The 26,795-nt window shown below is 33.2% G+C and overlaps 1 protein-coding gene across 1 annotated transcript; it reads left to right on the top strand.

Moving 5' to 3' along the window:
* Nucleotides 1-1,821: 1,821 nt before the first annotated feature.
* Nucleotides 1,822-23,070, top strand: LOC148616379 (QRFP-like peptide receptor). The gene is made up of 2 exons (XM_088581598.1): nucleotides 1,822-2,309; nucleotides 21,914-23,070. Exons 1-2 carry the CDS (start codon nucleotides 1,973-1,975, stop codon nucleotides 22,918-22,920), a joined length of 1,344 nt encoding a protein of 447 aa, XP_088437724.1. The 5' UTR covers nucleotides 1,822-1,972; the 3' UTR covers nucleotides 22,921-23,070.
* The last annotated feature ends 3,725 nt before the right edge of the window (nucleotides 23,071-26,795 follow it).

Here is a 26,795-nt window from a genome sequence, read left to right as displayed (position 1 = left end):
TGACAACTTAGATATCCTAATCAGTAGCAGATTTATTTTTTTACATATTTATCAATAGCTTCTATAATTAGTATAACATAATCTTACACCTTGATTAATCTTTAGAAAATAGTAACATAATTTATAATCTGTCACAAACTAACAAAGCTCAATAAATGTCACAAGTACTACAAACTTACTTGCAAAAAGTACACTGTATTTTGAACTTTATACTTATATATAAAAAATACAAAGTAATACAATTTTTCCTTATTTGATTACATGGCCCATATTCACTCGGCGATAGAAGCATGCGCCAGCCGTGGGAAACGAATCGAAGACTTCTTGCGCTCAAAGGAAGCTTAACCTAGACCACTTAGACCACTGAGGCGGTTCTTTTGGTGGAAACAATAGTATGACTTATTATCATCTATAACTATTTCCCATATTGATCATTCGGGTTAAAATGATAGATATTCGATTCTACACACTAATAAACATTCTGATCGCAATGTTATTAGATTACTTGAACTGAAGTTGATACAGTCACTTTAACAGAAACAACCGGGGGAAATATGTAAATCTCCAATAATACGTGTAACTCTTGATAAATGTATAGTTTAAACATATTTTATTGCTATTCACGGCATTTGGATCGAACATAAGTTACACCAACTTACAAAGACCATTTCCACGTATGTATATTGCATTAATATCGAGAAAATGAAATCATTTATAGAAAGGGATTCAAAGGTAAGAGACAAATTAACAGGGTTACAATGAAATTTACGTCCAACAATGAGGACAAGAAAATAAAACTATATTACGTATAGAATGATCATATTCCCTTTACTCTAGTATTTTCAAAATTAGTATTTTTCCTACGCATTGGTATAGTTTCACTTTTTATCCTTTGACCTTAAAGACGCTCATCCATGGAAACGCAAGTCACCTGATAGCAATTCTGTTGATTGGCCAAATACTGATAACTTAATGGCGTTCCAAAAAACTGCATGGCAAACTGAAGTTGCGTACTATCTGTTATTTCCTGAATGAAGTGTAGAAAATTATAAATAAAAAGAACAAATCTTACTACGTCGGCTATCTTCTTTCAAAGATGGTACTTAATTTAAATAAAATAACTGCTTATGACATCTCCATATTTTTATCGAAACATTCGATCCGTATCAGTTAGAAAGAAACACATAACGTTTCAGTTTGCTTTGATAATTTAGCGATGTTTGCATGCCATTAATGCAGACATCAATATTCAAATTTAGTGTACTGGATTTGTCATGGTCAAATCAAGATTAACGACGACAAACCCTCAAATACAATATAGTTATGTCGATTCTGGTGCAAGTGTAAAATACTAAGTATATATGTGAAAAACTATTTCGAAAAATAACAAATTTCATATTATAATTAGAAAATGATTTTTATTTACAAAGGTACATGTTTATCATTCATTAAACATACTTTGTTTTAGTTGTTTCATGTTCGCCCTAAGAAAGAAAAAATATGAGACAAACAGTCAAATGATTTCTGTGTTAAACAAATTATGATTTATCTTCTAACCTCAGTGATCATAATACAAAGAGGACGAATGAAAATTATATTTTTGAAATACAATCTGCATATACTGTATATATCTATATTTTTCAATATAGACCGAGATATCAAATTACAAGTTAATCACTTATGAAACTGTACTAGAACTGAAGTTCCGATTTTAATAGAAAGGTATATATACATGCCCGTTCATCCACATATCAATGCACAAGTTAGTATAGCAATATAATTGTTAACTTTCGCATCTCAGTATAATCAATGTAAGAAAAGACAGTAGAAAGTAAGCTGGTATAAGAATGGTAATTGCGTTATCTGACGGACGGCTATAAATTACAGCAGTATTTAACAGCATACGCACTGGACGCTGTTATTGGAATCGTTTGATCAACCGTAAAACCAGGCTCTTTTCAACATAGATGATATGGATTCTCAACAGTTTTCAAATTTTTCAACAAATGATGGTCGAAGTCGAAATTTTAGTAACTTTTTCAACAGAACTTTATCTGTATTTGTACCAGAACCGCCGAAATATCTCGTGGTAGTGGCATCACTTCTATATATCATTATATTCATACTTGGTGTGTTTGGTAATGTGGTTGTGATCGTTGTTATACTGGCCAACAAAAACATGAAGAGTACAGTGAACCTGTTTCTTATTAACCTGTGTGTGGCGGATTTATTAGTGATGATCATTTGTATGCCACCGACTCTAGTAGAACTTCACATGAAAGAGGTTTGGTATCTTGGAGAATTTATGTGTAAGTATACATATATGATTATATATTTTGCATTCATATTTCGACACCAATTATACATAATCTTGTTTCAGTATACTCCAAAATATATAAATGAAAACGTTATAGATGCAGATAAATCTTGATTGGTTTCAGAGGCATGGTGCACTAATAAACCTAATTATGTGTCTGGTTAAATTTTCGTGTTTAAAGGATTTCCTGTTTGCGGTATTAAATTCTAGTTAACAGCAATGATATCATATAGTACTGTTTAAATCATTGAAAAATCTTACCTTCTCGTGAAAATCGGTAAATTAAGTGAAAATGAAATAGAAAAAGATCATGTACCATCTTCCCATTTGTACTATAAGATTCTGATACAAGCATTAATACATGTTATGGACAATAATATTTTTTTATGGCCCGTGATGTGGGCGAACAAATATCTGATACGCATGAACCTTCCACCAAATCAAATTAACGACGTCGACCTGTACTTTTCAAAACGCATTTCGATAATTATAGCACTGAAATTTGAACTAAAATCACATACGTTATTATATATCTATACATATATGAACTGATAGTCATGAAATACTAAACTTTAATTAACATCGATCAAACATATGTATACACTGGGTCAACTTCCAAGTATAGAGACGTGCAAAAAGTATTTGGTCCCTTCAAAATTTCCCAATACTTTCTATGTAAAATTATACTTAAAAAAGTCAATGAAATACTTCTCAACTAATTTTTTTTACAGAAATTGTACGATTAAAAAGAATGATGTTAACATTAAACTTGATGAGGCTCTACAATATCACTGAGAGTTGAGTACAAAAAAAAATCGGTCATAAATTCAGTTGAAAGAGTAATCAAGGGAACCAAGGTTATAGTGGTAATCAAAAGAATGTAATCCAGGGACAAAGACCAGACATGGAAAACAGACATACACAACAAAGAACATAAAGTAACTAAAATCATACATACAAAGTAACAAAAGCAAATGAGGAACAAATCTTTTTTTTCAAAATAAATGGTAAAATTCAGATATTTTCTCTTATTAGTTGAGAAAAATCATCATGAAAATTAATCAAGAAACAACTTCAAATATTTTTTTAAATGTGACCTTGCATAGAAACAAAGGGGAAATTTACAAGTGACAGAAAAATGTTGGCACGTCTCTGTATATTCATCGTATGAAGAGTCTAATGTAAACCCAACAAAATCGTACATGTTTTGATAATGTTGAACAAAGTAAATAAATTGATTTATTATTCACTTGAGACATGTGATATGATAAGTTTTTTTTTGTTTTTTTTTGAAAAATGGATACAATTTGACTAATATCGATTGAAAATAAAAGTGCATGATATATTTGAAATTACCTGGAACATTCCCCCTTTTCTCTGACGTCCTCCATGCACCCCCTTGTCAGTCCTTACATTTTGTAACACGATATAGCTTGGAAATAGTTGGTTGAGTAGGAGTACCTTAAAGATATAAAAATATGCATTTCCGTTTAGTCTTGAATATTCTTCAAAAGTTTATTACCCATCTGATCTTCATGTCGTAAAATAAGAATCTTAAGTATCAGTCAATATAAAATTCAGACAGTGTCCATAGTAAAGGCGATTCATGGTACAGAAAAACCACCAAACAAATGATACGTTTTTATCTCTACGTATGCTATAATGTATGTAAAAATAGTCCTTTTGATTTCGATCTGCTATTTTGAGAAAACCACACATTCATATCCCACTTAAATCAACCAAATCAAACCAAAAAATGAACAACCAATTGAAAAACTAGGGCCAGTTTTGCGCTCTGTAACTTTTTCTTACCAAAAAAAAAACAAAAGTGAATTCGGTTGGTTTTTTACATGCATGAACCACTTCTTGGTTGATTTTTATAAAGACTGCTACTTATAGTCTAATTACCAAGTTAGAGAATGAGATAATGATATCTCATAAAATCTATATTATCAGACTGCCTGAAACATGTAATGACAATAAAAAGAGAAGAAGATAGCAAATATTACCTCTAATTTATCAATAAAATATCTATGAAACGAGACTGTAAAATCTGTCCTTGTACAACTGGTTTATTAAAGCAAGAGTTCAAGTATGACTCCGCATCTATAAGATGTGAAGTCTTTAGTTTGAGTGGATCGTCAATAACAAACCACGACGTAAAGATTAAAAGAAAATTAATGTTAGTAGACAGTAATGCTGTCAAAAATACATTAAGTCAATACACTGGCATTATATAAACACTTTCATCGTACATTAGTACGACAAATGACTTTCTTAAGTTTATAAAACTATGCTACCGCATTTCTACATGCTACATAAAATAATAATCATTAACCGTTATATTCATGTAAACCGGGTTTCATTTCAATGATGAGTTTTTTATGGATTCGTCACGAAACTTGCAAAGATGCTTGATAACGTATGCAAAACCATTATATCCAAATAAATGTATGGAACAACTGTTTAAGATTCAACAGGAGATGCTTAACTTTTGCCACAGATAATAATATGAAGACAATCAGAAGACACCCCCTCGATTTGACATGAAATAGAACAAATACCCTGTCAGTGAAATAAAGTGTTAGTAAAGTTTACTTCACATCAGGGAGCAACTCTAATACAATAAAATATTTAAAAGCATCACCACAAGATAACATGGTAATGCCCCCAATTCAGATTCTTACAAAAAACGACAATGGCTTATGTAGAGGCATTATCAATACATTGACTGTCCTGGAATGTGATATTGACTGTCCTGGGAGGTGATATTGATTTCCAAGGATGTTTTATTGACTGTCCTGGGAGGTGATATTTACTGTCCTAGGAATTAATATTGACTGCCCTTGGAGGTGTAATTGACTGTCTTACAAGGAGATATTAATTGTCTTGGGAAGTAATATTGACTGTTCTGGAAGGTGATATTGACCGTCCTTGCAGGTTATATTGAAGTCTTAGAAGTTGATATTGATTGTCCTGGGAGGTGAAATTGAATGTCCTGGGAGGTGTTATGGATTGTCGTTGGAGGTGACATTGACTGTCCTGAAAGGTGAAATTAACTGTCCTGCGAGGTAATATTGATTTCCTGTGATATTGATTGTTCTGAGAGGTAATATTGATTGTCCTACGAGGTGATGTTGATTGTCCTGAGAGGTGATATTGATTGTCCTACGAGGTGATGTTGATTGTCCTGGGAGGTGATACTGACTGTCTTGGTAGGTGATATTGGCCGTCATAGGAAGTGAAATTGACTGTTCTGGTAGGTAATATTGATTGCACTGGAAAGTGATATTGACTGTCCTGGGAGGTGATATTGCCCCCGATATTAGCAATTTTTGTATAAAGAATACCACACCGTGTAGGTCCGGGTGTCAAAAGAATAGATCTACAGCAGCGCAAAGCTTCTAATAAAAGGCGACTAAATAGTGCTCAGAAACCTAGCCAAGGGGACTAGGGCGCTATGCCAACAGAGAAACTGGGTTGTGTGCCCCAGGTGGTGGAATGGGGTACCCCGGTGTGTTACCTGTTGGGGTGGCAGGCTATAATACAAAAAACCTGACCGCAAACCATAATGGTGCACCGTGTTGGGAAAGATGCCACGTTAAAGAACCCTGCTGTGATATTCGATAGGAGTAGGAACCTTTGCGCTCCGCCACAGAAGGCTAAATTGACCGACCCTACCCATCCCTCCCTTTTTCTAGTGGCAATCAAAATTTGTCGACCCTATTATCCTCGTGTCCCATCCCTTCTTTCATATTATCATCATCATTTCATGTTCATTTTGTCATCCATTTCATGTTTATTGCCTGAATTTAGGTGAAATATTGCTGCTCAGGCGTTAAACCCCAATAATCAATGAATCAGTCAAATACAGAATACCGACCATTACTTACCATTGAAACGTGGTACATTGTTGATTGAAGATGATATATTATTATATATAACGCGGTTTTATTTCGTAAAAGGATAGGTTGGACGGGTTTAGGTGTAAAATGAGAATATGATTTAAACGAAAACTTGTTTGACGAAACACAATGAACAATATCGGGCTTATTGTAGTTACTTTGTGTCTACACAACTGCCATTTTTCGGCCCGTTGATACTCTGTGCCTACACTACCAAACGCTCGATTTTCGACTTCTTGTTACTTTGTGTTACACTTAGAAACTGTCTTTTTGACTCGTTGGTCTTGTTTTGTGTTACAATGACAAATTGTCGTTTTTTTTCTGTATGTAAAACTGATTCCTTATTATATCATACAGTTTTTTTACATGTATATCATAATTTAACTTTAGCTGGTTCAAGTACATGTAATTAATATAATCATTCATCTTGTAGAAGTAATGCACTGTTGTAATGTTGTTTGTGCCAAAGTGTCTCATGTGAATTGAAATATACCTAAATGCTTTTAAGACTGTATCTAAATGCATATTTGATATGCTTATCATTTTCACATTTGAAAATTCATAAGGGAGGATTTGTGCACACTACATTACTCAACATGCCAGCAGAATGCAAGTGTCCCATGGAAAGACAGAAATTACAGTTATCCGATCGATTAACAAATAAGTTTTAATTCAGTACAAAGATAAATTATTTTAATGAGAAAATCTTGGAGAAGAAAATGATTAATTAATTTAATTCTAACACTAAAAAAATCATTTGAAGGATAATTGTAAAGATTTGTAGTATTTGCAGAAAAGGTGTACTTAAGTACTAAAGAGCATATTTGAATATTAACAGTTAAACATTATATAGAATTCGAGGGTTCATTTGTTGTCTCTAAGTCCGTTAAGAAACATTATTTTTTGTCTTCCAGGTCAGATCTGTTTTTAGTGGTTTTGTTATTATTTGTTTGTTTGGTTGGTTTTTGTTTGTCACCCAAAAATCTAGTTTTGACTTCTAAAAGTATTTAATGGACGTTATAGTTAAATATATTCTTCTACTGGTCTACGTTTTATTTTGTTTTCGAATGACCTAACATTATCTTTGTAAGTCGAATGTGCTCGTATTGAAAATGATATACTTCCCCTAACCAACTTGCTACATGTCACTCTGTAAAATAGTTAGTTTTACACTGCACAGTTTTGATTTCTACGTTTGTTAACGAAGTATTATTACAGAGAGACCTGTGACAAATCTACATCTTCCGACAAACATTTTTACCCTTTGCTTTCCTTAGTATAACGATTATAAACGTTATTGCAATGGATATCATAAGCTCAACATTGCTATAACGATCTTCTTTTTTTATTTCGATCGTCCAATATGTTCATTAATATTAATACTTTGGGAAATAATCTTATTTCAGAAGTAATACGATTTCTGATTCCGTCCATCATCTCATAGACCAAATTTTGAAATGAATATGACTTTATCGATCTTTTTAAATGACTAACCCAATGAGTTTTGATACTTAAATTATTATATATTTTTGGTCTACTTGAAATAACTTCAACGCCCTTGGTGCACACTTGAAAATAACTTGCTACACAGGTTATTTAGTATGCACCACGTGATTGAGGTTATATCTTCATAAACCGAAAACAATATAACAGTGATTCCTTAAATGCTTTGGTTTTCAAGATTTTCAAGATTTTATTACCCTCTGACATCGTACGCTGTAACAAAACACAACCAATAACATTGTTATACCATAATGATGAATGGGATAAAGCTGAATTAAAATATAAATAAACATGTAAAAAAAACAAGAAGTGAAGCCACAAAAATGATACAATTTTCACGGATAAATTTGATCGGACGCACCTGTTAGTTGTTGCAGACGCGTTTTTTTTCAACAAGCGGTGGACCCGTGCAGGTCCGGGTGTCAACAGAATAGGCCTGCAGTAGCGCTAAGCTTGGCGTAAAAGGTGACTATACTCCAAGTCATCTCAGATTGTTTGCGGTTTTTTGCGTTTATTTTTGTAATTACTCGACGGTTCCTTTCAAAAACTTGCCATTTCATTCATGTCGTTCTGTACTACGATTCCCTTAGCATTATTTTTCGTTCTTACCTCCGAGATTGAAAAAATTCAAAATTTATTTTTCCTACGAGAATTTTGCATTGAATGTATTGTTTATCCGCCATCTTGTTTCTATGGATATTTTGAAATGTTCCCTATTACCTCACAATTGAAGAGGTGAAATAACATGATTTCCCGCCGTATTTCTGGTTCCCTGCTAATTCATTACTTTATGTGGTAAGACTCTTATTAAGTACCAGTTGTAGCATTTTCATTCGGAACTTATGGTTTTGTCTTTTACTAAAGGTAAAGAGCAGAAATATGGCGGGAAATCATGGTATTTCAGCTCTTCAATTGTGAGATAATAGGGGACATTTCAAAATGTCCATAGAAACAAGATGGCGGATAAACAATACATTCAATGCAAAATTCTCGTACGAAAAATAAATTTTGATTTTTTTCAATCTCGGAGGTAAGAACGAAAAATAATTGTAAGGGAATCGTAGTACAGAACGACATGAATAAAATGCCAAGTTTTTGAAAGGAACCGTCGAGTAATTACAAAAATAAACGCAAAAAACCGCAAACAATCTGAGGTGACGTGGACTATAAATAGTGCTCAGAACCTTAGCCGGGGCTAGGACGCTCTGCTCACAAAACAACTAGGTTGTGTGCCCCAGGTGGTGGAATGGGATACCCCTGGCGTGTTACATGCTGGGGTTGTCAGGCTATAATTCGGAAAACCTGACCGCAAACTCTAGTGGTGCACCGTGTTTGGAAAGATGCCACGTTCCTCGCACGTTAACGAACCCTACTGTGGTATTCTCCAGGAGTAGGAACCATAGGGCTCCGCCAACAGGAGGCTAAATTGCCTGACCCTACCCATCCTCTCCCTATTTCCAGTGGCAATCAAAATTTGTTGACCCAATTGTCCTTGTGTCCCATTGCTTTTTCATTTCATCATCATTTCATGTTCATTTTATCATCAATTTCATGTTCATCGTCTGAATATAGCTGAAATATTGCTGCTCGGACGTTAAACCCCAACAAACAAACAAACAAACAAAAACAATTCAACAAGCGCTGCGGCATTCCAATGAGAACAAATTGTAATCCTCTACTCGCTGAGATATACCTTCAGTCTTATGAAGCTGATTGTGTAGTTGATTTGATCCAAAGGAAGAAACATCGTTTAGCAAGATTCTTTGATTTCAGTTTCCGCTAATAGATAAAGTATTATGGTTAAACAATCCTAGATCTGGGGATTTTATACATCGCATCTACCCCAAACTTGAGATAAATGATACTACAGACACTGTGAAGTCATCGTTTAGCCAGACCTTGAGTTCAGTTTCCGATAAATAGATAATGTATTATGGTCAAACAATCCTAGTTTTGGGGATTTTATACACCGCATCTACCCTAAACTTGAGATAAAGGATTCTACAGAGACTGTGAAGTCAGCCTTATATTTTGACCTACACTTAGAGATCGATGGTAAAGGAAAGCTACAGACCACACTATACGACAAACTCGATGCCTTTTCATTCTGTGTTGTCAACTTTCCTTGCATCTGTGGCAAAATTCCTTCAGCACCTGCATATGGAGTTTTTATATCACAACTCATACGTTATGCCAGACCTTGCTACACCGACTTTTTGTACCCCGCTTGACTTCTTACAGTGAGGCTTCTGGAACAGGGCTATGTCGCTACAATATTGAAGTCATCACTACAGAAGTTTTATGGTAACGAACTCGTGGATTATTTTAGTGTAACTACTTGTACCATAAGAACCAATTTGGTACCTTTGGTACCTTTAAACTACTTTAAAATGTTTCATTAAACATTAAAACTTTTTTTCAACCCATTTCCATGTAAGTATCACATTGTATTTTTAAAGGTATTTTCTTTACGAATAAGGATATGCTTTTTAACTATCTTCATTAAAAACAGAAAACAACACATACATTTTTCAACGCAATGGTATTATATCACAATGGTACAATTTTATGTCAAAATTTTGAAATTTCTTCGTTATTACATTTACAATGGTGATGTATTTCATTTGCATGACATAAATGACAAATTTTGGAACCTCTTGGAATATTCATCAACCTTAAAAATTCAATTGGAAATTAATATTTGAACATCTAAATTTCGTTACCTATAATATTTGTTCTCTTTCAACTTCAAGAGATAATTATCACAACAGAAATCATTTTTGTAAATTTAAGGAGGTAATCCTAGGGTAAGGGACACAACTCTTAAAATCATTGGAACGTTTGTATTCAGCATTTTACATCAATGTCATGTAAGCATTAAAGTAACTAAGACTGATTTCCTTCTGTGTCAAGGTACCAGTATCGTATTGCATATCCCTGGGCGGGTGTACGTGAAGACATGGATGCTATAAAAATATAGTGCATTTTCTTTTTGCCTCTCTACAAACTAATGTTTTGTCAAAAGATATGAACAATGACTTATAAAATAGAGCAAACATCACACTGTAAGATGAAGAACTTTTTTAAAAGCAAATCTAACATAATAACATAAAAATGTTTCACTGAAAAGGTTGGTTTGGTGAGTGCAAAACGAAAGTGAAAGTAGGGAAAATGGCTATTTATAATAATTCAAGGCTACTTTCCTGTCCGATCTTCGTAGACTCACCTTATTTTCTTTGCGGAAAATTATTTTTTCACATGTCCTTAGAAACGCTACATAAGTGAAAGTTTTATTGAATCAATTTACATATTTTTTAAAAAATCCTAAAAATATGCACTACACTATAGAAATCTACGGGGAAATTAATACGATACTGAGACCTCAAATGATACAAACATATCACTGACTTCATGAGTTATGTCCCTTACCCTAGGTCAACCTTCTTAATATAGCTGACCTCTCGAGTGATTAGACCAATGTTTTCATAAAACTGTTATTTTTGTTAATGTAAGATTGTTTGAAAGATCTAACATGATTTCATTCCGTTAACTGTTACAATGATTACATTTAACTTATTTTATTTCGTTAGTCTTACATTTTACGTATGCGTTTCGTGATAGCAACATAATCATAATGACATTGCTGATTACTTATTACTTTTATTTCTCCTAATGTATTAAACCAAATCGTATTGGAGACATTTATATGATCATATAATAGTACATGTTCGACTTGAAGTTTGACTTTAAATCTTATTTTAATTATCCATCATCGCATTAGTAAAGCAAATCGCATTATTTTAACATTCTGTTGGATTATTGAAGGTAACAATTAGTGGTAATAATAAGAAATTACAAAATCAGTAATTATAGTTTTGTTCATTACCATTTTATTGTTTTTACTACAGAAATCGTGATTGATGAAAAGATGATCCTTTTGCTATGTACCTAGACAGCTTGCCTTCTCATGTTTCTAATTAAGTTGGTGTTGTTAGTGTTAACTGTGCGGACATCTGTGTTATCTGCTATTCATCCCTCGTGTACAAAATTATGCCTAACAAGTATTCTTTTTGTATAGCTGTTTTCCAACTTGTTGAAAACTTGGGTGAGTAAGGTCAATTTATGCGCACATTCTGGGCATTATATAATGTATCCAGATATCTTATGATTCATTTAAAGTGTTGCGGTATGTGGTATTGTTGAAATGACTATTCTATCAGCATATTCGCGATGGTTACATATGCATAAGGTAAATGTAACGATACTATTGTCTATTGTTAATTCCTTTTTATGTACTTCAGCTAGCCGAATTCAACACATCCTGTAAATCCAGGAACGTAAAAATAGCCACATTTAAGATGTGAAGAACGAAATACAAATAAACGTAATCAAACAAATAGACAAACAAAAAAGACCAGTCCAAATTTGTCAGAAATAACTAACATTAGCTGTCAGTCAATAAGACATCAACTGCCAACGCAGACAAAGGTACGATCTTGATATCGGAATAAAACTTTTTGGGAAGCGTACGAGACGTTTATGTAATATTGGTCCAAAAGCCAATTCAGAATAGTGGCTCCTGACATACCTTAATAACTGAGAAATATATATTATATACACCATATGTGGGAGAATGTGAAATATTACTGCTGAGCTTCATGAAAATGAAATTCATAATTAAATTACACACCATGTTTAAAGGCATCAGTCTTGTATTACATATTCTTGAGCGGGTGTACTTCAAAACATGGAGGCTAAAAAATATAATGCACTTCCTTTTTGCCTTTTACTGTTTTTGTTTCTTGGCAAATGATTATCACTTTTCACCAAAATTACAGGGTAAATATCAATCTATGACACAAAAAAACTTGGTTTTTTTAGGGAGAACAGTATTTTTAAGTAAAATAATGCTTCAGAAAAAAGGGGTTTATTTTATGAACTCAATATAAAAGTGAAAGTGTAGAAAATCTATTTTTAGTTTGACCTGTCCGGGTGTATGAAAGTTCATTCCCTTTTTCTAAAATGGACTTAAAAATTATTTTTTACATTTCCTTAATTGAAAAACATGGTCAAAAGTTATTGAGATATACTATAGAAGCCTATGGGACAAAGAATATAAGACAGATACCTAAATACCACATGAGGGTTGTACACGATAGATGGGGTACTAAGTTTATGTGAACATGCTAAGAGTGTTTCCGGGTTTATTTTCTTTTGAAAAATTTTGCAAAACCATTGCTTTAATACAATATTAATTTAACCCCATTAGGTCAATTATAATGGTCCATCAAAGATTTCAAGTAAGGGGCGTAAACAGGAGTTGAGGACGAGCGTAGCGAGGCAAGAACTTTTTGGGGGGAAGAATTTGTGAAAAAATAATATTAAAAAGAAACAATTTTCAGGGGTGCTGTACACCAGGCCCGCTGCACTTTGAACCCAGGTCTGAATTAGATGTCCAATGTATTTGTTTCATTTCCCTGAGTATCGAGGAAGCAACATTTACTGGGCGTAATCGTCAATTCAGTCAATATTGCTGTTCCTTTGGCATGTTCCCTATTTCTCGTGAATATTAGTATAGGTTATACTGAGATTCCTATAAAACTGCCTAAAAGAGTAATCAATGAGACCAAGGTTATAGCGGTAATCAGAAGAATGTACTCCAGGAACAAAGACCTGACATAGAAAACAGACATGCACAACAAAGAACATAAAGTTACTGATGTTTGGTCAATTTATTTACTACACTTATATGTATCTCAATTACCATTAAACATGGAATAACTTTATTAGAAGCGACGTCTCTCAGCCACAATCTAAAGTATATGTTGTAAACAAATGAACTGAATATATATTAAAGAGTAATCAAGGGAACCAATGTTATAGCTGTAATCAAAAGAATGTAATCCAGGGACAAAGACCATACGTGGAAAACTGACATACACAACAAAGTAACTAAAATCATACATACAAAGTAACAAAAGCAAATGAGCAACTCGGACTCCACTAAAAACTGGGAGCATGGACCACTTGCACCGGTAGGGTAAGCGTCCTCTGCTTTTCTAGAAACACCCGCCGAGTTGCACATAAAAAGTCAAGTCCGGGGTAGACAAACGTGGAAAGAAAAACTATGACCCGTTGAATAAATCAGTTTTTGTGGTGCAGATGAATACACCATAACGATCCATGATGACGACCATAAAACTTCTGTAGTGATGACTCCAATCTTGTAGCAACATAACTCTGTTCCAGAAGCCTATTTGTTAGAGTTCTAGCGCAATACAAAAAGTCTGCGTAGTTTCGGCAAGCTCTGTCATAACGTATAAGTTGTGATATGGACACTCCATACGCAGGGGCTGAAGGGATGTTCCACAGATGAAAGGAAAGTTGACAATACTGAATGAAAAGTTATCACGTTTGTCGTAAAGTTTGGTCAATAGTTTTCCTTTACCATCGATTTCTGTGTGTATGTCAAGATATGAGGCTGACTTCACAGTGTCTGTAGTATCCTTTATCTCAAGTTCTTTTGGGGGTAGATGCAATGTATCAAATCCCCGAAATTAGGATTTTTTAAAGATAATATGTCATCTATATAGCGGAAACTGAGATTAAAGGATCTAGCCAAACGATATTAAAGGCGCGGAATTATAAAAAAATATTAAATCTGTTTTTGTGTATTGGGTATCTTGTCACTGGTTTATCATAGATGTGTAAACATCGCTTTTATATACTAAATTCACTTAATTTTCAATTAACAACTTGCAGTTAACTATGAGACTTACTCAATGTTCATTGGGCTAAATTTTGCTTCTTTTCCATCTTTTCCATGGTGGATATTTTTCCAACATGTTTAATCTTGGATGTTTTTCCCACATATTTTTCCTGCATATTTTACCCATATGTGTTTCATGAACGTTTCCCCATATATTGTTCCAACATGTTTGCTGCTGTCTTGAGTTCGAGCAGAATAAATTTGTAATACTTGCTTTTGTATATATTCTAAAACGCTTCATTGTTCAAAGATCGAATATTATGGTCGGTTGTATTGGCACATGTAAGAATAATAAAAATACGTGGGACTGACATTTATTTTTTTTCCTAAAATTCTGTACTGTTTAGACTACTGAGTTTACCAACCTGTGCCCAAGGCATTTTTGTGTTATCTGAAACTATTGTACCGGAAATAATTAGTCGTAATAGAATCCGGTGTATAAACACGCTATAAAACATGGTTAAATCCACCTTTTCCATTGATAATACCAGCACCAAGTCAGCACCATTACGACTTTTTACTTTAATAGTGCCATTGTTCTATGTACTTACTGGCTATTCCTTTTGACTATTGCGTATTGTTTTTTGGTATTAATCTCTGTACGAAACAACAAATTTCAGTTAAAAGATTCATTTCATTTTTTTTTTAAATGCAGCACGGTCTTCCAATGTTTATGTATTGTTTATCAGCGATGCATGTTTTTATTTGTTTGTTTTTGCTTTTGAGAAAAAAATCAATAAAAAATAATAAGAAATGGTTTGTCCGTACTTACGAAAATCATGAGTTTATAAAATAGCTATACTATTTGCAAAACCAAGTTAGATGAACATATTTTGGCAAAAGGTAATCATGCCTGATGTTCCTGTAATCAATGCAATAGAAAGTTCAAAAGTTTAGGAATCTGATGATAGTAGTTTATAGGAACAAAATACCAGAACAAACGACTGTTCATGCTGTGATATCTATTGAGATACATACAGTGCACAGTATACATCAAGTAATAACTAATCATAACTTGAATCGTTAGATAAGCAGCAATACTGACGGGGGTTAAATCTGACGCATCTCTTTCAGTGTTAAGGTTACAAGTTAATTGTGTACAAAAATTTCAACATTGAAGACGATGGATTTTCGTGCGGTTTTTATTTGTAATTTTTGTGTGTGTTATATTTATATGAATAAGTTTAATTATAATATATATTAAAACCTCAAAACATTTTTGCTTATATAACTATATTGGACCTAGTGCAATATCAGAACGGTGTTTTAAAAATCACACCTCTGCCAAAAACGATACTTCAGGAATTTATTATGGTGATTGTATGAATATTGGTGAACATTCATGTAATAACCCTTTTTTACAGCCTGTGTTATGAGCCGATAGTATATGTCTATCTCAAAAGTGTTGACTTTTTTAGATTTATTTATGTCCATATGTGTTATACATCGGTAAAAAATACCGAAGTGTACATTTGTAAACAATGGGGTGGTTCAAATACATGAAAATCCCAAAACATGGCCTAAACGTGAACACATATAACAGAGACAATGTAGCGAACCAAAGAAAAGTTTACACATAAAAACTAAAGATAAGGGAAGCATGAAGACAGACACAAAAACTAATTAAAACGCCAGCAATGAAATCCCATATATTAGGTGCTCCGGAAGTGTGTGCTTTCCCTCTCCGCCAGCGGTATCCATCGGATTGCAAGTGAGTATAATCCGGTAATAATCTAGCAGCAAATTTGAGGCTCTCCAAAAGATGTGAAATACTATTCACACTAGAGAGAAATCATTCATTTTGTAACGGAAATGGTTTTAGTCATTGAAACACATTGAAAAAAAATAATCGGTTCTCTATCATGCTTATTCCTACACTCAGCGATTTCACTGTAGCCACAGATCAGATTTATCTGCCTTGTAAATTCAAGTACAGAAGTCAATTAAATTTGTAATAATTAAGTAATTAATCATTATTTTGACAATCTGTTGTTTAGAATCCCACTGAATAAAATAACTAGACTTAGTTTATGAAAATCTGAACTCATGTTAAAGTGTATACTGAACGTTTGCAGAAATTAGATTGACAGTGTACCCTGATGACGATTTAAATGCGGTCCGATTGTCCACCGACATGGTAGTCAAGGACGTTTAAAACCCCGGAGTCAGTAAAAATAAGTCCACAATACACAGCTAGGAATAAATTACAAACTGCTTGAGAAAACTTGGGAATAGTGGCCCCAAATCCGAAATTAACAAAATTAGATTAAGTTGACAATACATCCCAATAAAAAAATCTTTTTTTCGAAATTGCCGGAATTTGATCTTGAACTTGATATAACAAAGCAATAAATCATGCGATAAAAGTAAACATCTGGTAAAAAATCTACGATTTCAAAAGAAACAAAGAAATATATATCTCAGAACGCACTTACACTATAGCACGACGTTTCTAAATAGTAGATAGGATAGTTTTATTCGAAAATATTAATAAATTAATTTTATTTGGCCGGACCTATCGTAATGATATATTCCAGCAAATATGACACAAATGCCGTGTGTCCGTATCTATCGTAACATTAATGGATTCAAAGATGGGGGGGATAGGCACTCCTTTTGTACGATCATTTTGTTAAATTCTTGCGAAATTCTTTTAAAAAAAAAGAAAGAAAACAACGGCTGTTTCTAGTAAAGTGCTAGTTGCGTTAGTTGCGTATTGCACCGGAGCATCTAGTTCATAGTCTCTGTTTTGTCAATATGGGGTATTTTTATCAAGTTGTAGATTGTTTATCTGTTTTTATTTCTGAAGATATCTCTCTAACAATACGATGGTCGTCACGTGATTAAAGAAGCATGACCCGAACAACTGGTGATAGTCATAATAGTTAATTGTTCGTGTATAATTATATTGGAAGGCGATCATTGTTAGCCAGACGTCTATACATCATAAATGTCCAAACTGTCATACACGTCAAAACTAAATCGCAAGGTTCTACCAATATCAGTTTACACAAGATATAGTACATCGCTGTAAACGTTGAAACAGGACGAATTTAATCATCATGCAATATTTTAAAAGAATAAACAGGTTAATATGTTTTTCTTTGTAATGTTTCTGTTTTGTTTGTTGGTTTGTTTTTGTTGTTTATATTAGCTCTGGAATGGATAAGAACTGAGAAATATAAACGCCATATGCTGAGGAAGCTGTTTTATTACTTCACATAAAAGAGAAATTTGTTGTTTTTTTAAATCAAAATCGTTTCGTCATATTTATTGTACTGAGATGACTACTGTCGTCGACAAATTAAGAATCTAGCTTCTTTAACCTTCTTGTATTTTACAATATTTAAAAAAAAAACTCCGATTGACATGAATTAAAAAAAAAATTGATTGGCTAGGGGAGTGTGCAATTAGTTCTTATTGTAATGTCGATAATTTACTGAAAAATATTTCTTCAAAGATGACAAATATGTTGTCAAGGATAAACTCTAGCATACTCACTATAGCAGCTTTTGTCTTTTTGTTCTGTTGTGGCAAAATATGTGGTATGGTAACATAAGACAACTGGATCCCATTTAGCGGTGGTCCGATAAACGCGCAAATGGTATCTCCGAAATAGATTTTTTTAAACGCATATCTATTTAATAAATAAATAACGGAAACTCCATTTTATCATTGTATTACCACGGGCTGACCATTCATGCCGCATAATTTTACCTCGAGCTATATCGAGGGGGGACATATCGGCATAAATGGTCAGACGGTGTTAAAACATTGATAAAATGGAGCTTCCGTGATTTATTTCGATTCAAATGGGACAATACGGTGCTTTTTTTTACATTTTCGTGACCCATTACGGTATTTTAGACCTACCATATTTGTCTATATTTGGCTGTTCACTTTACACTATGTCAGTTGAAATGGTCGCAAGTGAAAATTTGTTCTGTACCTTTTTATAATGAAGGAAATGGCGAATTAAACAGAACGATGTTAGTTATAGCAATAGTTGTTTGCATTATAAGGTCACAGTGTTCACACACGGAAGGTACAATTTATTGATTGTTATTGATTGTTTTCATACATGAATGCGCACGTGGAACCTGGGTATTGCTACCGTGTATGTGTGTAGTGATTTTCACGGAGTATAATATAACTTTTCTGAAACAAAATGTTTGATATTTTTATTAAATATGAATTTAATGTTCACTCATGCTACTGAAATGAATGAAAACAGCTGATACAAATCGGAATGTTAGGCGTGTTTGTTTACATGATTAAGGTGGGCAGTAATTTACACACACACAAGCCACGTAAGTCGCGTACTGCTCATATAGCAATCGAAAATCAACCATAGTTGTGGTCTCAACGCCTTTTAAGGACGTCATATAAGAATCAATCTTTACAACAACCGCGAAAATCGATACCCGGAAACATGCGCACTTCACAGAGGAACCGCAAACTAGTATGATTTATCGTCATCGCTTCTAACAGATAATGTATTCCATTTGCATGAAAAATTACACTACAGCAGTGACGGTGTCTATTTGAATGTCCATAGAGAGTAAGCTCCATTGTTACTAATTCAATAGATGAACCCATTTAGCAAATTGGATATCTATATTGGACTATTCCAGTTCAAAAAGGTCAGAATTCATGGTCAACTGGCTGTAATTATATTAACTTCTGTGAAATCGTTGATAATCCACAAATTAATAATACCACTCCCCATATTTTTTAACTAAAATGATTAACAAAATGGAAATTTCAGTTTTGAGCAGTATGTCGATTTGTCTTTAGTTTAACATTTTGTTGGACTGGCACATATATATGTTCCGTTTTTTATTCAGAAAAATGAAAAAAGATGGATTAATTTCAAAATAAATTTTCAAAATGATTTCGCAGAAAAACTTAATGTATCAAACTGAATTTGAAAACAGTCCTAGAAGTTCCGAGTGATTCGCGACATGGGGAATATGTATCGATCGTATGTGTAATATCTATTTATTTGATAAAATGGTAAATAATTTAAAATTAAAAATAACCTTGTCAATGTCTAAGTGAAACTATCTAAATATCGGCAAAAATATCTAGTAAGAGTGAGCAGATTTAAATACGTCAAAATCCCAAAACATGGCCGTGAAGACGTGAAACAACGACTATCTACATACACAATGTAGCGAACAGAATAAAATAGATTACATATAATAACTGAAGATAAGGGAAAAAGACGTCATATAAAAAATAACTAAAGCATTTGTCTAGCAATATGAACTTCCAAGAAAAATATAGAAGCAGGAGCGTCCATCAAGCACATAGACCAAAAAAAAAAACGTGTTTGCGTCATAATGCGGAAGTTTTGTAAATGAACGCAAAAAAAAAAAAACCCACTAAACTTACGTGTTTTAACGCGTTTCCTCCTCACTAAACCGATTTTTTTTCTTTCTCTCTTTCTCTCTTTTCGGTGATAATGGACGCAATGGACTTTTTATTGAAGAAACCAATCCAAGTTTAAATTATTAAACCCCAAATTAACCATGAGCAACGTTAAAGAACTGAATAATATAGGAAATTAACTATCCTGAACTGAAAGGATTCGTATAATAGTTCAATTATACTCGTTATGCTTTGCTACATATATTAGCCATTTCTCTTTCCGTCTAATATGTAACAATATGGTATATTGTATTAATTCATTCACATTAATATGCTGTATGACTCGTTAAAATAAATAATCTAAAAATCTTAGTGTTGTAATATCTAATGAACTATTACATAACCACTTGCTCTCCTATATATCTTATTCTAATACGATTAATTTGTATACAATGTATGGTTTTTCCTCTCTGAAGGAAAGCAAACCTCTAAATAGACGTAACCCTGAACCTGATAACATTAAATAGACGCATCGACATGCTGAACCTGATAACATTAAATAGACGTAACGACACGCTGAATCTGATAACAATAGACGTAACCACATGCTGAACCTGACAACATTAAATAGACGTAACGCAGAAACTGATGGCATTAAAAAGACGTAACGACATGCTGAACCTGACAACATTAAATAGACGTAACGCTGAAACTGATGGCATTAAAAAGACGTAACGACATGCTGAACCTGATAAGTTTAGGTTATTAGATTGCATTTTCCATATCGCCCAGGTATCAACACTAGATTCTTATATGAAGCCGAGACGCAGTCGAGGGCTGATATGGATCGAGTGCTGATACCAGGGCGATATGGAAAATGACATGTCATAAATAGAAGTAAAGCTGAATATGATAGCATTAAATAGACGTAACGACATCCTGAACCTGATAACAATAGACGTAACGCTGAACCTGATGACATTAAATAGACGTAACGACGTGCTGAACCTGATTACATGCTTTATTAAATTAGAATAGTTTAGGAATTATCTACCTTTTTCAATAACAGTTTATACGAAAAAACACTTACTTATTCCTAATTCATGGTTTTTTTCTCCTCATTATTCAAGTGCGCGCGTGCGTGTTTGTGATATACAACCTCGTTGTTTCTGACACAAAATTTCTTGTCTTTTGACAAAACCTTACTACTGTATGTTCTACCCGATTACCTTCTAATGATGAAAGAACAATTACAATAAAACGTATCCTTGAATGATTAAAGACCTCTACAAGTTGTTATGGTGAAAAGCTTTCTGAATAAGACCCCTGAGACAATATTGTTACACCGGCGTTAAGTAAATAACAATTCATCTATATTTTATATACTTATGCAAACACAGTATCGATATCATTACATCATGAAGCATACATAGGTCAAACAGAGTTATTTCATTTAGGATGTTCGCTGCTCAATTTTTAAATAAAAAGCTTTCTAAACTTTTTGTATAAATTTGTAGACAATTGACTTAGGAACAAAAATACTGTATAAAATTGTAGGGTCAATGGTCTCATTTTCGAAATATAAGGAGTTGAAAATTTGGCGGGAACACGGACTCCACTTGAGTTTTTCTTCGGCTTTTGCATTAGTACCTTTAAACCTTTTAAAACTTTGAAAAAAAATTAACAAGGATTTGAAATATTTTGTCATATGGAACAGACGATGTACAAAATGATATAAAAAAAAGATAACATTACGGCTGCAGAGAGGCCTTTCAGATCTCGAATGTGATAGTTCAAATCAAAAGTACGTTGTGTAAGATGATTCACTTTTCGTGATTGTGCAAGATTCTTGCATTTTTAGAGGGCTGCCTGCTGCGTGTTGACTGAGTTTTAAATGCCAGATGCCACTGTTAAACATAGTGCTAACGTTTACTTGTAAAGTACATTCATTGTATGACCAATGCATAAATTGTCATTGCAAATGTCGGAGGATTATTTTGTAACCGATCACTGTTTATAAAATGTTGAAATTTTCTCTATTTTCAGGTAAAGTGGTACCGTTTCTGGAATTTGTGGTATCAAGTGCTTCGATTTTCACCATTTTAACGATAAGCATTGAGAGATACCGGGTAGTCTGTCGTCCTTTAAGTATCAGTGAAGAAAAATTTAAACAGTTTGTGTTTATCATCCTGGTCATATGGGTTATGGCTGTATTTACTAGTGTACCGATTTTACCTATTGTTGTATTTAAAGACAGTAGGTTGAAGGATGGGACGCCTATACAAGTCTGCAGGATCCCCGTTACTCACCATTGGCATAAGACATATTTTATTTTAAATGCAGTTTTGACGTATTTTCTGCCTTTCGTAGTTCTAACGGTCCTTTATATTAGACTATGCAGGAAACTGATTCCCAATCGATATTATGATGATACAACTATCGAGTTTCATAATCATACACACAACGAAAAACTTCGATTAAGATGGCAAGTTGTCAATATTCTCACTACAATTGTGTGTGTGTTCTTCCTGTGTCATTTACCATACAGAGTGGTAAGCATTTGGTTAATGCTAGAAGAGAAAGAAAAATTGGCATCAATGGGCCTTGAAACTTATCTAAATGTCATTTACTCGGCTAGACTTTTGCTGTACCTTAACCACGCACTGAATCCAATTTTATATAACTTTGTATCTACGAAGTTTAGAATGGCGTTGAGGTTGTTAGTGTGTGACAAACGCAGGCTTAGCAGTGTAATCCTGTTTGATAAAAAAAAGACACCCAATGATGGCAGGCTAAAATGTACTAAAAGTTCATCTGAAATAAGACCTGCAATTGCAGCAAACAGCTATAACAAAATAAGAAATGATTTTCGAAACTCCAATGATCGTGGGAGAATTAATGACTTTTCTCCTCTATATGTCAAGCTTTGCAAATTTAATGATTCTAATACAAGTGCAAAAGGGAACGAAATGGAACAATACAATGTTGAGATTGACACTGTAAAGACACCGTGTTATCCTCCCGATGAACCCTTTCAAGGAATTAACAACTGAAAGCGCGGTATTAGTAACGAGGCCTAGTCATGAATACGTCCAAACAATAACAAAGCACTGATTTTTAAATTCAAAATAGATACGATTTTACATTCCATAATAATTTCAACATGTATTTCAGCAATGGTTGAATAAAATTATGACATTTTATCATATTTCTTAGAATGACTTTTTCAGCTGTGAAGCATGAAAATTGTCTTATTACCGTTACTACATCTCGTGAGTAATTTGTCACATAGTTGACTCAGGAATGAGGAAATTAGGAAAGCCCAATAACTGGTATATAATTACTATTATGTTCATGGGAGGGGGTATGCTGAGTTCCAAATACAACACCGAGTGTACATGCATGCTGTATTTGTTTGACAATACATTTATATTGCTAATTCTACAATTTAAAGACAAAACTTTTTTTTTCAAACACAAACAGAAATGCCCTTTAGTAATGTACCTAAATGCATGTACATTCAATCATTTGTTACCGTCTAGAGTAAATATATTGAGTTTATAAAAGTTAAAATTTCAAGTTACAAAAAGCCAAAATTTTGACCTGAAATCAAGTTTTGAAATTTTATGTGTTCATAAAAATACAAAATTTAAGTTTAAGATCGAAATTTGAATTTAATAGTTTCAAATTTAAATTTAAGGTAGTAGACTTGGGGTGCCCCCAAAATTTTCCCACAATTCAATTTTCTTTTAATTTGTACATGATAATACACTAACTGAGGTGCATCATCTGTCAAATTTTTAAGAAAATTCACCATGCAGATTTTGAACAATGAGGACTAAAATTTTTTTTTTTAGAAATCTGAATCATTGCACAAACTGAACCGTATCTGGTATTTTAGGGTCAGTTTAAAATTATATTTAAATAGATAACTGAATATAACGTCAAATTCAAATAAATAAATTGACATGTAAGATTTAATATGACATTTTTGTTCTATTTCGTAGAAGAGATACTAGGCTTTAATTTACCAAATAACAAAAAGGGAGGTAATTTTTCGCTATTTGCTTATACAAAAACCTCTATTTTGCAACAAAAATCCATAATTCTATTTTCGTACAAAACTGATATTATATGGGTATTCATATGCAAATCAATTAACAAATTTTCAGAGCTTGAGTCAACTACTGTTGCAAATTAATGTCACACAAGTATCCTCAGTTCTGCACGGAAGGAAAAACCTGTCTGCTATCAAACATAGTTCAATGCTGAACAAAGCAACAAAATGAAAACAAAATGCTTGACGTCTTATATGGAATAATAAAAAAGTTTACCTTTTTTAACTTTAAAAGGTTAAGGAATTATAAAACTGGCAATGTTACAGTGTATTGGTTAGCCATATTGTCTCATGACAGAGATTATTTTCAAATTTTAATTTCAATATTTTATCTAAAGCCGTAAAGGAATCTTGGTTTGCAATTCTAATTTCATTTCTAATATTTTCCGACCTTATAAATATATATTCTTCAAAGTACCTATTTTAAACATTATCAATACTTAAAAAAAGCAGAGTTACTGGGGTTGGCATCTTTCTTCTAGAAGTTGAACCCTTTCTTGGAGTTATTTTCCTTTAAAATCAGTATCACTTGCAAGCTTGCATATCTGGATCTGAATCTGGATTACCTCCCTTACTATTTGCCACTATCATAAAAACAGGCTATAATAACCGGTATTTTCAATTTATTCGAAGCAAGATCTGCCTGTCACAATCTCTAAAGTTCAACGCCAACAAACTTTTATCAATCAAACCGCAAGCCCTCTAACACATTTTTGATTTGAGCAAACAAACTGCTAAAGAATAATAAGCAGAAAAGTCACGTGTCAGAGAAAGAGTTGAAGTTAAGCTACAAACAAATATGTTACGAGTAAAAAAAACATTCAGAACGATTTTTGAATGAACGAAATACGAACACGAAAGCGAATACAGAACGAGCCCCGACATTAGATATGAACGTTTAGATAACGATCCAAACTTAATGAGAACGGGTTGTTAACGAATGGAACGGACAAATGGCGAAGGCAACAGCGAAACTAATTAAATTAAATTGTATTTTAGAAGTAGAATGCATAAAACCACTACGTATTTATTTTTGAATGAAGCAATATGAAAGAAAATAACAGCAAGACGGCATTTTCTTTCAACAATATGGTTCATTGCGAGTTGAGACGACCGAGTCATAACTCTTTCTCTAAACCAATGAAACGTCTTATAAGTATAGGCGTCATAGAGGTATTCAAAACAAAAGCAAGAGAAATTTTGAGGTCAATGTATACTATTTTCAAAAATGGCGGGACTCCCTAGGATAAGCAAACAAATAAAAAACAAACAAAACAAAACAAAACAAAACAAACAAAAAGTACTTTTACTCGTTGAAGTTGAAATGTCTGGTTATCTTTCACTCGTTAGAGATTCACTCGTTCCACTACGCTCTACTTGAAAAAAGACGTGAATTTCTAAAACCCGTGTAAGAACCGATAATTCTTCTGAAAATGTGAATAAGATAAAGAAAACTGCAAGCTCTTTAATGCATGTCGATCGAGTCGCTGTGTCCATTCGTCTTATAAATGAGTTTTTTTTAAATCGTTTTAACGTATTTTTATTCTTCTGTGTTTTAATACCGTAAGTCAAAGATATTGAATTAATGAAACGATTGATTCTGGTGTCGCTCAAGTTTTCTGTTTTGTTTTTCTTATCGTATTGTTTGTATATAATTGTTTTATAACGTGGTCTATGTTATGTATATTGGAATCTCTACCAAGAATTACATGTTTGCATGAGTCTCAATAGACAGTTATTTTCTCCGAAAGGCCGATTTAACTACAATTACAGTTTTCATCTTGGAAATATTTATATAAAGCACAATCACCTTCTTTGAATAGTAAAATTGTTTTTAGTTACTTCTAGATGATAAATTCAGGCTCACTGGAACTTCTAGTTTAATAGATCTACTCAATTGGAATATAAATCTGAGTTGCTTCCTGGATACATTTGTTTATTCATTCTCTGTATATGTAATTACATGGGAAATAGATAGTCATCATAAAGGAATGTTTTATTTCAGGGAAGAAACGCTATTTTTACATATAAAAAACAAGGTATTTTGTGGTCGAATACAGAACCTTTTTATATTTAGCTTGATCGATTGCTTTTTGTATTAAAGAAGCAATTATTATATTGGATCGAACAATTTTCTTTCTTTGTGTTGACAACTTAAAGATTTTGAAACAGTGTATATTACACCTCGTTTTTGACGAGTTTTTCTAGTGAAATCAAATCATCACTCCTTTATACAAAAGTATTTTTTTACTTTTCTGTAAGGTTTCTTTAACTCAAAAGTGCTCATCACAAATTACTAATAGTATGTTATGTAAGGGTCGTCGCTTGAATACATGGTTTCACGCGAATGGGTCAAATGCATGGAAATTGTGTGATTTTACAAAGCTGAGTGATGAGTTCAGTATACAAAGCAAATATATTTCTGTGTAAAAGAATAATCAAGGAAAGCAAGGATATAGCTGTAATCAAAATAATGTAATCCAGGGACAAAGACCAGACATGGAAAAGAGATATACACAACTAAGAACATGAAGTAACTAAAATCATACAAATAAAGTAACAAAATCACATGAGCACCTCGGACTCCACTAAAACATGGGAGCATGGACCGGGTGCACCGGTAAGGTAAGAGTCCTCTGCTTTTTCTAGAAACAACCGCCGAGTTGCTCATAAAAAGTCAAGTCAGGGGTAGACGAAAGAGGAAAAGAAAACTATGACACGTTGAATAAATCAGTTTTCATGGCGCAGATGGATACACCATAACGATCCACGAGTTCATGATGATGACCACAAAACTTCTGTAGTGATGAC

This window comes from Perna viridis, chromosome 5, assembly GCF_037379345.1.
Source record: "Perna viridis isolate PV_CMFRI_1.1 ecotype Kerala chromosome 5, ASM3737934v1, whole genome shotgun sequence".
Taxonomy (NCBI): domain Eukaryota; kingdom Metazoa; phylum Mollusca; class Bivalvia; order Mytilida; family Mytilidae; genus Perna; species Perna viridis.
The sequence above is the reverse complement of the archived record's forward strand: the minus strand, read 5'-3'. Positions and strand labels throughout refer to the sequence as shown.

Bases quoted from the DNA above. Each gene is read 5' to 3' on its own strand.
- LOC148616379 (XM_088581598.1), top strand. From the start codon at position 1,973: ATGGATTCTCAACAGTTTTCAAATTTTTCAACAAATGATGGTCGAAGT. The intron at 2,310-21,913 runs GTAAGTATACAT...CTCTATTTTCAG, and splicing joins GTATCTTGGAGAATTTATGT to GTAAAGTGGTACCGTTTCTG.